This window comes from Genypterus blacodes, unplaced genomic scaffold (genome assembly GCF_046128005.1).
Source record: "Genypterus blacodes isolate CSIRO-AG114 ecotype Tasmania unplaced genomic scaffold, CSIRO-AGI_Gbla_v1 ptg000073l_1, whole genome shotgun sequence".
Taxonomy (NCBI): domain Eukaryota; kingdom Metazoa; phylum Chordata; class Actinopteri; order Ophidiiformes; family Ophidiidae; genus Genypterus; species Genypterus blacodes.
Window position 1 is genome coordinate 3,252,501 of NW_027466883.1, and position 14,407 is coordinate 3,266,907.

Consider the following 14,407-nt stretch of genomic DNA (forward strand, 5'->3'; position numbering starts at 1 on the left):
AATTAGCAATGAGCTAGAGGCGAACAGCCGTTCTTGCTAACTGCTTGAACTGGACTTCTTTGTTGTTTATCAAAAGCTTGTGTGTCTGACTGTGAATCCCTAGGTGTCATGTTCTCCCGCGCATGGAGGTTTGGTTGGGACAGTTTCAGTGAAGTGGACCTGTTCTCGGACCGCTATGAGGCGAATGCAGAGACCCTCACCCAGGCTATCAGAGCCGCAACATCCGAGGAGCCGGACGCGGATGGCAGCGTGTTGTTCGGCCAGCTGCAGGGCACTGTGGTCGGCCTCAGATACTACACAGGGGTGGTGAGGAGCCGTGGAATGAATTGAGTCTGTCGGTCCCGCACTGCTCAGCCCAGCTTGTGGCCGCAGGGGGCGCTCTTGCAAAGTCAGGGGAAGCTGACTTTCTTTGTTTTGATTCTGAAGAGTAAATGTTGGGGAATGAAAGCCGTCTAGTGCATTCAAACCTCGTCACAGGGTCAAATTTGTGCCTACAATTAATGGAGTCACCCTTTGAGAACATTCAGTATCCGCTTTTACTCCTAATTGGGCAATAAATAACAACAAAGAGACCTAGATTATACAATTGTTAAGGGTTTCAATTCCAAAAAGTGGAATCCTCTGAATTACATCTTTGTATATGTCTTTGTTATTACGTATTTTTGCCTTAAATCACAGTACAAGCAAATAATGGTAGAGTAAAGCATGTGAGCACAGTGACTGGGCGCTGTGCCCGGTCACCATGCGTAGACTGTTTTTGTATTATGTGTTGTCTGGGTCTGACACAAGCATGCATGCTCAGCACCGATGATGTCATCAGCGAGTACCTACACCAGGGGTGCCCACACTTTTTCAGCTTGGGATCTACTTTTTTTTGAGGGGAATGCCATGCGATCGACCAGTCGATCACGATCGACGTATTGGGCACCCCTGACCTACACTATATGTTACTGTGTTGTTGCTTTTGAACAGGTAAACGCAGGTGAGATGGTCGGCTTAGTGCGGCAACCCCAGAATCCCTATGACCAGAATGCAGTGATGGTGGCAAATACCTACGGCAGCCAGGTGGGACACATAAAGCGGGAGCTGGCAGCAGCTATGACCCACGTCATGGACAACAATTTGGCTAAAGTTGAAGGGTATGTGGAATGTTATTGTGTGAAGGATTGTGGCTTTTCAAGGAACTATGGCTGTGGATGAATTTACTGTATAGACTTTAGGTTACAGTTCCTTTGCTTCTACTCGAGTGTACTGTGATTACTTTGGGCTTCCTTGGACTTCCTCTTCTTTCTCTTCTTCTTCTCTCTATGCTGTATCAGTGTGGTACCCTCCAGCACGAAAAACAAGTTCACCATGCCAGTGAGTTTGTCCTTCTGGGGGAAAGAAGAGGACAAAGACGCTGTGGTGCAATGTATGGCACGCTCTGGATTTAAACTGAACACCAGCACAAGCAGACTAACAGGTAAACACATGCACACGCACACACACACACACACACACACACACACACATTTGTTTCACTGTCATTTACTTCATTCTATATTTTATTGTGTGTACCCGTGTGTGTTTAACTTCAGGTGCGAGTACGACATCATCTAACAGTGCAGGTAGTCATGAGCTGCCGTATAAGAAAGGTTTGACCATCCCACTATCTGCAGAGGAGGTAAACGACTAAATCTTTGATAATATAGTATAAGCAAATAGAAACATGGCGTAAAATTAAATTGAGTTAAATTCATGTATGGGATATATGTTCAACATGATTTCTTTTCTCTCAGCTGAAGAATGCATTTGACAACCTGTTTGAAGGCTTGATGGAGAGTCGAGACGGAGAGAAAGAAGCTGCTGAGGTGTGTGTGTGTGTGTGTGTGTTTGTGTCTGACGTTTTTGTGTCGTGATACATCTTTATCTGCGTGTTTTTGTGTCGGTGTCCGGCTTACCGCAGCTGCACTTTGAAATGTTTCAGTCCGTGGCCACGCCTCTCCTGCCCCACCAGAGGCAGGCGCTGTCCTGGATGTGCGCTCGGGAAAACAAATCTGCCCTGCCGCCCTTCTGGGAGAAGAGGGGAGAGCTGTACTACAACACCCTCACACGTTTCTCTGCCAAAGAAATTCCCGAGAGGGTGCGTGGGGGGATACTGGCGGATGACATGGGGCTGGTGAGTGACACACAAACACACACAGGTGACCGCACACTTTTAAAAATGCAGAATTGGCTCAGCGAGATGAGACTGAAGCATCTGTTAGGGATAGACTAACAGATGTGTCGGATGTCAAATCAGATGTACAGCAGTACAGGATGGTTTTAGTCAAGTCACATTTGGCAAACGTGGGTTTAACCATAATTGTATCTTCACTTTGTTGCCATTGAAGCAGACTTCCAATGCATGACACACACACACACACACTCAAACTACTGTTTTTGTTTCAGGGGAAAACTCTAACAACCATCGCTCTGATCCTCACCAACTTCCACAAAGGAAAGCCTCTGCCTGTGGAGAAATGTGTAAGTGCGTGAGTGTCACCGAGTGTATGAATATGGCATTTAGTAATATTCTAGGATGCGTTAGCAACACCAGAATACACTCTGTTATTTAAAATGAACAAAATGTGTAGAGATATTATAGATGAAGAAGTTCCTGCTGTGTGTGTTTGTGTAGCGGGAGAAGTTTTCACCTTCCAAAGCCACTGCCAACACACAGATGTCTAAACTCAAAGGTAACCATGTTTTATTATCATTATTATTTAATAGTTGGTCCAAGTTGCCTGGCGCTGTTCAATTCTGTAGGAGTGTGTGAGCAGGAGTTTCACGCACGCACGCAACTGGAGCACGAGCGCTAACAGTAGGGACGATGTGTGTTTTGTTCCAGTGAGCAGCAGTGACAAGCGAGCAGGTTTGAGCGATGCAGCTGCCGGTTCTCAACGCTCAACGCCGTAAGTGTGTCTTTAATCCAACGCGGCACGCACATTCACACAAGCAGCTTTCTGTGTTTGTTTTCTCCTGACGTGTCTGTCCGCGGGTCAGTGCCCAGGTGGAGGGGACGTGTGGCGTTTTGGAGGACGGACGAGTGGCGGAGGTGATGCGCATCGGTAAAGCAGACACGGCGGGGAATGCAGCGGAGTCGCACAAGAGCAGTGAGAGCCAACATCCACCTTCAACACGTCACATTGCCACTTTGGAGTGAGCGCTCATGCGGTTTCAGTGTGTTCTTCCATCGACTGATATAGCGTTTCACTAACTGCTTGCAGGCACAGGCGCAGGGAAGTCGAGAGCCACCAAACGCAAGCCCAGCAAAGGTAAAGGACACGTCTGCCTGCTATCGATGCACAATCATCGTCATTTCTATTCACTAATGCCTGTTAACTGCACTATTCTATGATCCAGTGGCCCCAGCACTGCAGGACGACCTGGACTTTGCTGCTGCACTGAGTGGCTCAACAGACACGGGTCTAAAGAAGAAGAAAAATGCCAAGAAGGCGCCGACTCCTGGCCCGAGTGAGCATATTTATTTTACAATGTATCTTATATTTGTATATATTCGAATGTGGAAAGGTTAGACGGAGACATAACCTAATGCTGGTGTGTGCAGGTGAGGAGGCTTTCATCATTGAAAGTGCAGATGAGCTGTCGGCAAGAGCAACTCTGATCATCTGCCCGCTCTCTGTGCTCAGCAATTGGCTGGTAGGAACACACACAGTTCATTGGAACAACATTTTGGTCAATTGTGATGTGTCTAATTATTATGTGTGTGTGTGTGTGTGTGTTTGTGCGTAGGACCAATTTGAGCAACACGTGCGCTCTGATGTGAAGCCAAACGTGTATCTCTACTACGGCTCTGAGCGCAACAGGAGTAAGACGTTCCTGTCCTCCCAGGATGTGGTGCTCACGACTTACAACGTCCTGTCTGCTGACTTTGGGGTGTGTAGGGACAGGGCACAGTGTGTACGGTCATAGTTTACGCAGCTGACTGACGTTGTACGGCCAAACGTATTTGTCCATGATCTCTTGACCCTCTTTCAGAATAAGAGTCCCCTCCACGGGATCAGTTGGCTGAGGGTGGTCCTGGATGAAGGACATGTCATCAGGAATCCCAACGCACAAATGAGCAAGGCTGTGCTCGACCTCAAAGCTCAACGCCGCTGGATTCTTTCAGGTACACTCACCCACAGTCCTTATTACTACTTTGCACTATACTCTTACTATACTATCATTTACCAGGGCAAATCAATGTGTGTGTGTGTGTGTGTTTTGTGCGTGTGTGTGTGTGTGTGTGTGTGTGTGTGTGTGTGTGTGTGTGTGTGTGTGTGTGTGTGTGTTCACCTGCCTCATCGCTCCAGGTACCCCTATCCAGAACAGTGTGAAGGACTTGTGGATGCTGCTGGCCTTCCTGCGTCTGAAGCCCTTCGATGTGAGGGAGTGGTGGAACCGAGTGATCCAGAGGCCCGTTACAGAAGGAGACAGGGCCGGTCTGCAGTGAGTGTGAACACCAACGGATGAGATTACACCGTGGCAATACAGTCGTTATACTGCAGAGGCTGCTGTTTACTGCAAAGGAGGGCAAATTTCTCTTTCCCAGTATTTTGACTCATCAAGACAGGTATCTGCATTTGGTTTGCTGTAGATTGTCCATTAGAATCCCAAACCCACTGGCAGTCAAAGTAGATGAATCTCTGTAGAAGGCACCTATCAACCAATGACATTCATTCCTCTTTATTCGGAAGTTCTCCTGCTGTTAATTCATTTTTCTCATTAAGTAACTAAATGTGTTGGCAAGCTACGGTCAAAGGCTCTGTGAGGGTTCATCCAGGTCAGGGTACCCAAGGAAAGTTCTTAGGCAACTTTGAATCAACTTTCCTTGGCTTTCATGACCTGGATGACTGAGAACCTTCACAGACATCGTACCAAGCACTTTGGGATGAACACCCTCAGACTGGTACGGGAATATGAAGGAACCTACTGGCCAACTGTGCACTGTATCCAAACAAATCCATGTGGTTGTGGTCAGACTGTTCATGCTGTGTACAGAAACCTTCAGAACCTAGTGAAGTGCATCACCTTGCGGCGGACCAAGAACAGCGAGGTGAATGGTCGCCCCCTGGTGTCTCTGCCCGAGAAGACAGTATCTGTGGAGCAGGTGGAGCTGAGCCAGCTGGAGAGGGAGGAGTACGAGCTCGCCCGCAAGGAGGGACAAAACACCATCGGCAGGTGGGTGTGGAGGAGGACTGTGATGAATATGTAAATAAAGAGAAACGCGGTGAAGCATTCTGTGTGCGTGTGTGTGTGTAGGTACATGGCTGAGGGGACGGTGCTGAGGAACTACGCTGATGTCCTGGCCATCTTGATGAGGCTCCGGCAGCACTGCTGTCACCCTGATCTGCACGCGAAGAAATCCTCAGACTTGGGTACGCCGCACCGCTCCACACTCACACTCACACTCACACTCTCTGTTCGTATTTCTCCATACTTTTTTCCTTTTTGCAAAGATCTATGCGGCAGTCAAAGCAGCAATTTCAACTGATAGAAGTGGGATCATGAAATTGTGTAATATTATTCAAGAGTGGTCTACATGTCGCATGGTGTAGATACTGGAATACATCTCAATGCAAAGCCGACGCTGTCATTATGACGGCCAATCTAATCGGCTTGTGCGCTCGGTCACCCTTGTCTGGTCCGTTTCCAGTCCATCTGTAGATGTATTGAATCTCTTTTGCTCGCTCGCTCTCTGTAGGCGCAGCAGCCACGCCTGCCGAGCTGCGGGAGCATCTGATGGAGAAGCTGCGGCTGGTGCTGGCCAGCGGCTCTGATGAGGAGTGCTCCGTGTGTCTGGATTCGGTCCGTCTGCCCGTCATCACACACTGCGCCCACGTCTACTGCCGGCCCTGCATCGCCCAGGTCATCAGCGGTGAGCAGGTACGCGTCCTGCCTTCAGGTGGTTGACAGCTTGGACTTTTCAGCCTTCAACCAATTCCCTTTTGTTCTGTTTGCCCCCTGCAGGAGAAGGCACGCTGCCCTCTGTGTCGGAGTGAAATTAAGACGAGTGAACTGGTGGAATTTCCACAGGAGGAAATAGAGGAGGAAAGCAAATCAAACTCTGAGAAATGGAGGACAAGTTCGAAGGTAAAGTGCACATAGGGAAGCTGCAAAAGCGAGGCTGGCGAGTCATTTCACAAACAAAAATACAATGTTGAACTTAAAGACAATTCTCCAGTGTAATAGTGATGGAAATCCGCCTGTTTTGCTTGCACAGGTGGAGGCGCTGATGGGGAACCTGCTTAGGCTGCGACAGGAGGACAGCAGCATCAAGTGTTTGGTCGTCTCTCAATTCACTCGCTTCCTCACTGTCCTGGAAACGCCTCTCAGGTAATGCACCGGATTTCCGAATGAAGAAATCGGTCTCGGTCGAATCCGTAAATTCACCCTCCACCTCCTTCACCAGAAAGCAGGGATTCACGTTTGTGCGCTTGGACGGCACCATGAGCCAGAAGAGGAGAGCCCAGGTCATCCAGGAGTTTCAGAGCTCTGAGCCCGACAGCCCCGCCGTTATGCTGCTGTCACTCAAAGCTGGAGGGGTGGGGCTTAACTTGACCGCAGCCTCACACGTTTTTCTCATGGACCCTGTAAGTACAAATGTAGAAGTGGGTCTGCACATGTTTTGACACAGATGCGGACATTTCCACTCTCTTGCATGATCCAACCGCATTGCGGGGCTGTAGTGTTTGTTTTTGAGCACCATTGAATTCAGTTCTGTGCATTAATGTGTCTGTGTGTGTTAGGCATGGAACCCAGCTACTGAGGAGCAATGTATTGACCGCTGCCACCGTCTGGGCCAGAAGAGGAAAGTTGTCGTCACCAAGGTCAGAAAACTCTTCAGTTGTGCCCAGATTGTTTGTATTGTTTCACCGGTGACATTGTTATCCACAGCACATATCATTAGGAAGAATGAACGCATGTTGACGTTCACTTTGTCGTCTCCGTGACGGTGCAGTTCATCGTGAAGGATTCGGTGGAGGAGAACATGGTGAAGATCCAGAAGAAGAAGCAGGACCTGGTGGAGAAAGCGTTCGGCTCCGCAAACGCCCACAAGAAGGCGTCTCGAATCGACAACATCAAAGCCTTGATGGAGCTGTAAACATTTAACATCAATCCTATGGATGATTCCTGGGAAAATGTCGGCCTTTTGCTTTCATTTGGAGATAATTTTCTGTTAAAGGTTTATCAAATTAAAATTTTCTCTGTATGAATTTGCGGGAGACATCTATTCAGTCATGATGATGATGATGATGATGATGGTGAAGCAGTTTGTCCAAATTGGGATGCACTGGAAACAACATTTTAAAACAGTTGTAATAATTGAATTTTTCATACATTTGACTTTTAAAGCGCACGTTGATCAAACTATTCTATCCACTAACCCTTTTCTAAAGAATGTAAAAAGGAGCAAACATTTCCTGTACATCTCATGATCAGTTTTCCGTTTTTTTATAAACTTTTTGGGATGTTAATATATTGACTGGCTTTGTGTGTGAGCAAGTCGAGAGAGAGCATTGTGGTTTTTGTGTTCATTTCTGAGAAAGGGGTGGAAGGTTTTCAAGAATCGCAACAGACTGTGATGAAAATGAGGCGTGAGACGAGTGTTCTTCTTCTTCACCAGTTCTTTATTAGATGGTAAGTAAGGGTGAAACGTTAAAGGCCCTTTGGGGACCGGGAGACAAACTGGCAGCACTACAGTGCAGCATGTTCCACTTACACACTCATGCAGACGGATGGAGTCACATTGGCGTAACGACAGCATTCCTAAATACCAATCTGGCCGGAGTCTTGGAGGGGAAGCAGGAGCGTTTTATTTATTTATTATTTAGCAGCTGTAACATTAATGGGTTAAGGAGCACAAAGCTGGAGTGAGGCGGACTACGTTTAAGTGACGGTATATGCGGTTACGAGGAGTGCTTGTTTTGTAAACTGAACGGTAATAAGGCAGCTGGTTGCACTAGAGACGAGGTGAAGAGACAAAAGACCGGATGCAGACAAACGTACATGGAGGGGGGGGGGGACGTTTGACACGTTCACACCTGAACACAGTCCTGCCGTGGCGTTATGTATCTGCCTTCTCTGGCGAGGTGAATGTCCTATTGCGTTGAGGTTTGCGAGCCATCAGTTCAGAATCAGGAAAGCTTTATTGCCAAGTAAGTTTACACTTACAAGGAATTTGTTCTGGTCGTCGGTGTGATCAACATATAAGAGCAACAACTGTTGCGTGTCTTGTCGCAGCGTGATTCAGAAAGCTCACCGCAGGAGAAAAGCGGCGGTTAAATCCAGAGACTACCAATTCCCTTTCGGGCCTATCGACCATGTTGTTAAGTTTGTTGGTCAGGAAGGACGGAGTTGCTGACGCTGCTCAAGATCTCCAAAGGAGGGGAAGACCCGGGACTGCGAATATTTACAATTTAACCATCCACGTCGGACGGACAATAACACAAAAGAATGGCAAGACGGCATGGCAGCTGTTTCACACGCGTGCTCTCTCATTCTCTCTCACACACACACACACACACACACACACACACACACACACACACACACACACACACACACACACACACTCTCTGAAAGGATGCAGAGAGCTTCGTTCAGGCCTCCCACGCATCAACCTGCTCCGGTTGGTGGAGCGGTGGTTAACACCCGCCCGTCCGCGCGGGGTCACACCTGTGGCCTCCGGCCAGCGCGCTCTCTCCCTCTCCGTCGCCGGGCCGCTACTTCAAGAAGGTGTCGAGTTTGCGTTCGATGTTGGCGAAGGAGTCGTCGCCCATGTAGTCTATCTGTCCGGCCTCCCAGCGCTTCTTCCTCTCCTCCGACGAGACCTTCGGGGGAAGCGGAGTTGAGGGGCCGGGATAAACCTGCGTGGACATTCAAGGTGGCGTGTGAGTTATGGCCATGTATTTCTCCACAGTAGTCAAAATGCAACACACGGGACATTTTGCAACACACTTTGCAGCAGATAAGAGTTGAGTAAGACTCTCATCAGAAGAATAGAAGGCAAGAGATGTATACACAATATGTCCAGACCCACAGGGAGCACAGAGCACAAAAGTCCTGAAGTCACACACACACACAAACACACCTCAGTTTGATTTAACAAGCATCAAAGAACGTGACTCAAGATTTCAACACAGAGTCGGAAGATCATGATGATGCAACATGACACAATAGAGAGCGGGAGACAGAGACCGACAAGAGAGAGAGAGAGAGAGAGAGATAGTGTGTCACATCCCGACCCAAACCCCCCTCACTTACATACACACCCCCCTCCGTCAAGCCGCTGCTGAACGGTGTGTCCCCGTAGGCGCACTGCAGCAAAGGCAGCACAGACCTCAGGTACAGGTCCCACCACATGAGCAAGTAGTCCTGATTGTGGTAGGAGTCGGGGGACAGGGAGTTACCATTGACCTCCCCCTTCTGTGTGTCGTAGGTGAAGTGCCATGGTTTGACGTTGCCCAGGAAATGCACCACCTTGGCGCCATGGCCGTACCTGGGGAACAAGAGCAGGTTTTAATGAACGAGCCACGAGCCAATCATCAAGACGGTGTTGCAAAAGAAAGAGCCAGACGTTCCTCGTGTTCCAATGTTGTGACCATCGGCTAAAAATTGTAGGAGGAGATCAGGAAATCTGGTGGTCTTCATACGGAATCCTGATCCTGAGCCGCTTGCGTTGAGGTGAAGTATAATTACAGCGGACACCTTTGGTAGCTGCTGTGTTCTGAATGTGGTCCAGTGCGCGAGTGCACGTGCGTGTGTGCGTGTGTGCGTGTGTGCGTGTGTGCGTGTGCCTGTACTGTGCTTAGTGTCAGTGGCTTCTTGTAATTCAACACCCCCCCCCCCACACACACACACACACACACAAACACACAACCACTAGAATGACCTTGAGAGAGCTTTATGTCGGCCATAACACACACACACACACACACACTTATTGAGCCTTTTAAATCTGACAGGGTGAGCAACAGTGAATGAGGGCAATTAGCCAGGCGTGTGTGGCATGATGTGTGCAGGAACCCATGTGGCACTTTATGTGTGTGTGTGTGTGTGTGTGTGTGTTTGTGTGTGTGTGTGTGTGTGTACTGACTGTTTGAAAGCAGGCAGGTAGGAGTAGATGGCGCTGTAGGTCATGTTGTAGATGAAGGGGAGGTGTTTGGAGATATCTGCTGTGGCCCAGGTGTTAAAGAAGCTATTGAGAACCCCCTGGTCCCCACCTGCAGACATGAACACACACACACACACACACACACACACACACACACACTTCAGCGTGAAATCCTATATCATTTCCTACACTGCACTTACTGCATACAGGATTACATACAGTGTGGCGTCTACGCTTGGGTTTTGCTCACGTTTTCTGTGAAAGGAAGAGAATTCTGCTCTCACCGTCGAAGCTGCCGTTTTCCGCGCAGAACTTCAGCAGTTTCTTGTGCGTCTCGTTGGACGGCCGGAAGACAAACACGCCGGAGTTGAAACAATCCGGCCAACCGGGATCCGGCGCAGCGGACAGTTCCTCCCTCTTGAAGAGCTCGTCCACGTTTGTCAGCACCTGCATGAGACACGGCAAACGTCCATTGATAGAAACCAAAAACGACCCGGTGGAGAGATTGTGTGTGAACGTGCAGTCTGCTCACCAGCGTGTCGGCGTCCATGAACACACACTTGCTGTATTGCGTGAGGGTCCAGCAGTGCAGCTTGGTGAATGTTACTCCCAGGTCCGGACGCTTCATCATCGACAGGTGAGCCGCGTCCCCGGAGTCCATGACGTCCACCGTGCACACGTCGTCATAGATTAACTGCAACGCATCTCTGCAACGCAGACACACACACACACACACACACACACACACACAACATGCAATTTCAGGATGGTGTGCACGAGAGAGAGAGAGAGAGAGAGAGAGCAGCAGTGTCAAGAGTCTTACCTGCACGGTTCGGTGACGTGTGGCCCGATGAGGATGACCAGTTTCCCGGTCGTGTTGTGGTTGCGCAATGACTGGCCGAGGACCATGGCCCCCTTGACGTAGGCGTCGTTGGTGGCCAGCGTCACAAAAGCTTTGTCTGCGCGGGGGAGGGTGGGGGGGGGGGGGGGCAGATAAGCAAACCGGACGTTATGTAAATATAAGTTTCTGCTTTCGCATGCATCAACTTCCAAAGATGTGTGTATAAAGACGGCAAAAGTTCACAGGTGGAAACGCCTCCCTACACTCAACTAAACTATTAAATGATTGGGCTGGTGGATTATATGAAGCGAGTAATCTGAAAGTGATGTCACCTTATATCACAGGGATCAATGACTTCCAGGTTGATAACAGGTGAAATAGTTCTGCCATCTTCACACTCTTGTGCAATGGGGGAATGTTAATGGAAAGAGATTCTGGCAACCGGTTGTTAACAGGTCGTGTTGATGAGTCCCCACAGAGAGAGACAGAGAGGGGGGGGCGACATGTTTCCGCCTGGGTGAAAACAGGCCCACAGCCATCAGATAGTATTCATCCCGCTCAATGTGTGTTCTCAGGGCCTCTGGGAAACCGGATCAAAGAAGGACCGCTGCGAGGTTGCTAGGGTCCCATTCACACACACTATCTTGACACATTAAGTATGTATGGGCTGTCACGCCTACGTCTACACAACGTAACCACCCCGTATGGGCCCACACATTGCCTCTTGGTCTTGTTTCAAAATAAAAGTACAGATATTAAGGCATTAAAGGTTTCTTTTAATATTTCAGTATATAATGGATATATGCACCAACACACAAATTTAAAGACACACAGAACACGTGTTGGAAGGATAGAGAGGATCGTGATGTTCATTAGGGGGTTGTTGTTGTGGGTAATGCTATCAATCCTTTTCCGGTGTAGTTATTTCTTTGGGCCACAGTGACGTTAATACAAGTAGGTGACGCCATTGGCCTTTTAGGACATTTGAGAAAAGACAGTTCCAGGACGGACACACACACTCACACTATGGCGCACGTCCGCACTGAGCAAACGCTGCATCCAAGTCGAGAGATTACGCACAGTGAAACAGGAAGTTACACCATGTGTTCTTTAAAATTAAAAGTCGAGAAATCTTTGTTAGGAAACATTTACTAATGTAGTCGGGGTTTTAAAACGGGGTTATTTGAAACGTAATACATTGGCAAGCGTGCAAATGTTTTGACCATGAATGTGTATAGATTAATCATGAATGGATGGTGGTTTTATACAGAGAGATGGGAGAAGTTGGTAATGCAATGTCTAACTTCTTACTCTTAAATGCCATATTAAATGGAGTTTCTCTGTAAATGCTGCTCACTAGCTCAGATGTGGTCAGGTATCAATGTTTTGCTACCTTTTAAACATTTTAGGTGTGCAGCCTGATACAAAACTTCTACGCCTAATAAGACATTTGTAAGGCAGTTCCCAGATGCAACGGACTTGTCATCTTCAAGGTACTTTTTTAAACAAATAAAACCACTAGCACCTCTAGATTCCACCATAAATCCAATCACTTATTTTACACTTAATGGATTTATTTTAATACATTTAATATTCTTAATGAATTAACTAATACGTTATTCTTTTGAACGAACCTGAGCGCGTGAGATTAGTCATTAAGTAATTTGGTGTTTTACAATGAAGTTACACGCCGGAAGTTACACTTTAAAACTCGCAAACTTGACGATGGTTCGACTCCCTGCAGCACTTGAAGTCCATCATTTATTACAACACACAATGTTCCCTTCAAAAGAAACACGGATTACGAATATAAACACGCCGCGGAAATGTCTTCAACATATAAGAAATGGTGCGTGACACGGCCGCTGTGTCCAGAGACTTAATTAAATAATCCGCAAAATTTGTGTTGGTACAGTCCCGGTCCGGTCCGGAGGCGCCCTGTCCGGTGTCAGTGCGGCGGCCCTGGGTGTCTGCGGAGCTCCGGTGTCTTACCTGACATTGTGCGTTGAGGAGAGTCCGCCCGGGGTCCGGGGGTCGAGTGAAGCCAGATGGACCGTTTGCACTGCGCAGGGCACCGACTCAATAACTGGGAACAGTTCAACACGGGAATTAAGCCCCACATCTTCCGGGCCATGTGATCATTGACAACAGACACGCCCCCCCCCCCCCCCCCCCCCCTGTCTCTCTCTCTCTTTCTCTCTCCCTCTCTTAATTCAATTTGAAAAGGCTTTATTAGCAGCAAAATAGATCAACAAAATATGAATCTCTCTCTTTCATTCGTCTCATCTCGCTGTAATGGCAGTTAATAAATACCCCAAACAGCTTAAATGAAGTTCAGAATTAAGTAAGACATGTACCATAGATGACGACTGACCAATAAGAATCTATATTATATTGTTATTATACTACTATTTAGGCTACCTACTGAGATGACTTTGTCCGTGCATCAAGGATCTCCTTGCTGTTGCTTGTAACAGAATATTCTAAGTATGTAACGTATGTTGTTCTAAGTATGTAATGTATGTTGTATGCAGATGACTGTTTGGAAAATGTCTGCATTTTGCTTGCAACACAAAGCCCCATAAACTCAGTGATGATATGGCGGTATCATGTGTGAAAGGCAACAGGTCATCTGCAGTAACACAGCAGCCGATGACCTTTACTACACCACTGTCAACTAATGTGAAAATCAGTATGAGCCACTGAGGTTCAGCAGCAGAGGATCTCAACCTGAAACTAAGCGTCACCTTGACTCACCGGTGCCCTCGAGTGGCCACGTCTTCCGGTTACAGGTGCTTGAAGTATCATTATTTTGAGCCCATTTGCTCACTTGATCAATAGCTGGTGCCTCCTACATCTTGCTTGGCTACGCACAACTGATTTAGCCCTGTGTTGATAAGTGTGTGCAACGTGATCCTTCAGCCCAAAGCCAAGGCCCCTTTTAAACATTCCTTTAGTGTGTCATCTGTATTCACCAAACTGTTAAACACCAAAATAGTGAGACGTACACAGTTTTTGTTCCATAATTCTTGAAAGTATGTGAGCAATTGTGGCCTTTGCTCTACCTGCCCCTCTGCAAAAGAGCTCTGAGAAAGTGGTGAATAATGCAGGAGGCTTATGAGAAAGTCTTTGGGTTGGTGTTCCACTTTTTCAGCAGCAACAAAGCCTGGCCTAGCGTCTAAACCAAAGCTGCGGCTGGTGTATCAGACAGAGGCTGGAGGTGGAGCGCCTGACGTAGAATGGCAGTGAGAAAGAAAGAGTAACCGGAGAGCATCTCACCGCCACAGAGGCTGATCAGGTGTCTGAGGAGGAGAAGCAACATACCTGAGGGGAGAAGAGGGGAGAGAGATGCAAAGATGGAGAAGAAATTCAAGGATGAACAGAACTGCGAGATGATCAGCCACATGCAGTCCTTCTGTGACTTT

At 47.9% G+C, this 14,407-nt stretch overlaps 2 protein-coding genes across 2 annotated transcripts in view; one reads left to right on the forward strand and one right to left on the reverse strand.

Annotated features, from left to right (window-relative positions):
- The window catches only part of hltf (helicase-like transcription factor), a 7,703-nt gene extending 168 nt beyond the window's left edge, over nt 1-7,535 (forward strand). Inside the window, exons 2-25 of the mRNA XM_076157777.1 lie at nt 104-306; nt 973-1,139; nt 1,320-1,462; nt 1,578-1,663; nt 1,779-1,850; nt 1,967-2,158; nt 2,431-2,505; nt 2,660-2,717; nt 2,870-2,933; nt 3,025-3,134; nt 3,249-3,296; nt 3,385-3,495; nt 3,590-3,681; nt 3,775-3,918; nt 4,021-4,153; nt 4,338-4,473; nt 5,026-5,205; nt 5,287-5,402; nt 5,729-5,910; nt 5,995-6,117; nt 6,248-6,360; nt 6,437-6,617; nt 6,774-6,854; nt 6,986-7,535. Coding sequence (XP_076013892.1) covers nt 109-306; nt 973-1,139; nt 1,320-1,462; nt 1,578-1,663; nt 1,779-1,850; nt 1,967-2,158; nt 2,431-2,505; nt 2,660-2,717; nt 2,870-2,933; nt 3,025-3,134; nt 3,249-3,296; nt 3,385-3,495; nt 3,590-3,681; nt 3,775-3,918; nt 4,021-4,153; nt 4,338-4,473; nt 5,026-5,205; nt 5,287-5,402; nt 5,729-5,910; nt 5,995-6,117; nt 6,248-6,360; nt 6,437-6,617; nt 6,774-6,854; nt 6,986-7,129 — 2,949 coding nt within the window. The 5' untranslated portion in view covers nt 104-108 and the 3' untranslated portion in view covers nt 7,130-7,535. The remainder of the gene's footprint in view (nt 1-103; nt 307-972; nt 1,140-1,319; nt 1,463-1,577; nt 1,664-1,778; nt 1,851-1,966; nt 2,159-2,430; nt 2,506-2,659; nt 2,718-2,869; nt 2,934-3,024; nt 3,135-3,248; nt 3,297-3,384; nt 3,496-3,589; nt 3,682-3,774; nt 3,919-4,020; nt 4,154-4,337; nt 4,474-5,025; nt 5,206-5,286; nt 5,403-5,728; nt 5,911-5,994; nt 6,118-6,247; nt 6,361-6,436; nt 6,618-6,773; nt 6,855-6,985) is intronic.
- A 146-nt stretch (nt 7,536-7,681) lies between these two features.
- Nucleotides 7,682-13,116, reverse strand: gyg1a (glycogenin 1a). Its single transcript, XM_076157554.1, has 7 exons — nt 12,975-13,116; nt 10,965-11,100; nt 10,674-10,848; nt 10,426-10,588; nt 10,124-10,250; nt 9,292-9,526; nt 7,682-8,894 (listed from the first exon to the last, which is right to left on the reverse strand). Exons 1-7 carry the CDS (start codon nt 13,114-13,116, stop codon nt 8,751-8,753), a joined length of 1,122 nt encoding a protein of 373 aa, XP_076013669.1. The 3' UTR covers nt 7,682-8,750.
- Between the last annotated feature and the right edge of the window lie 1,291 nt (nt 13,117-14,407).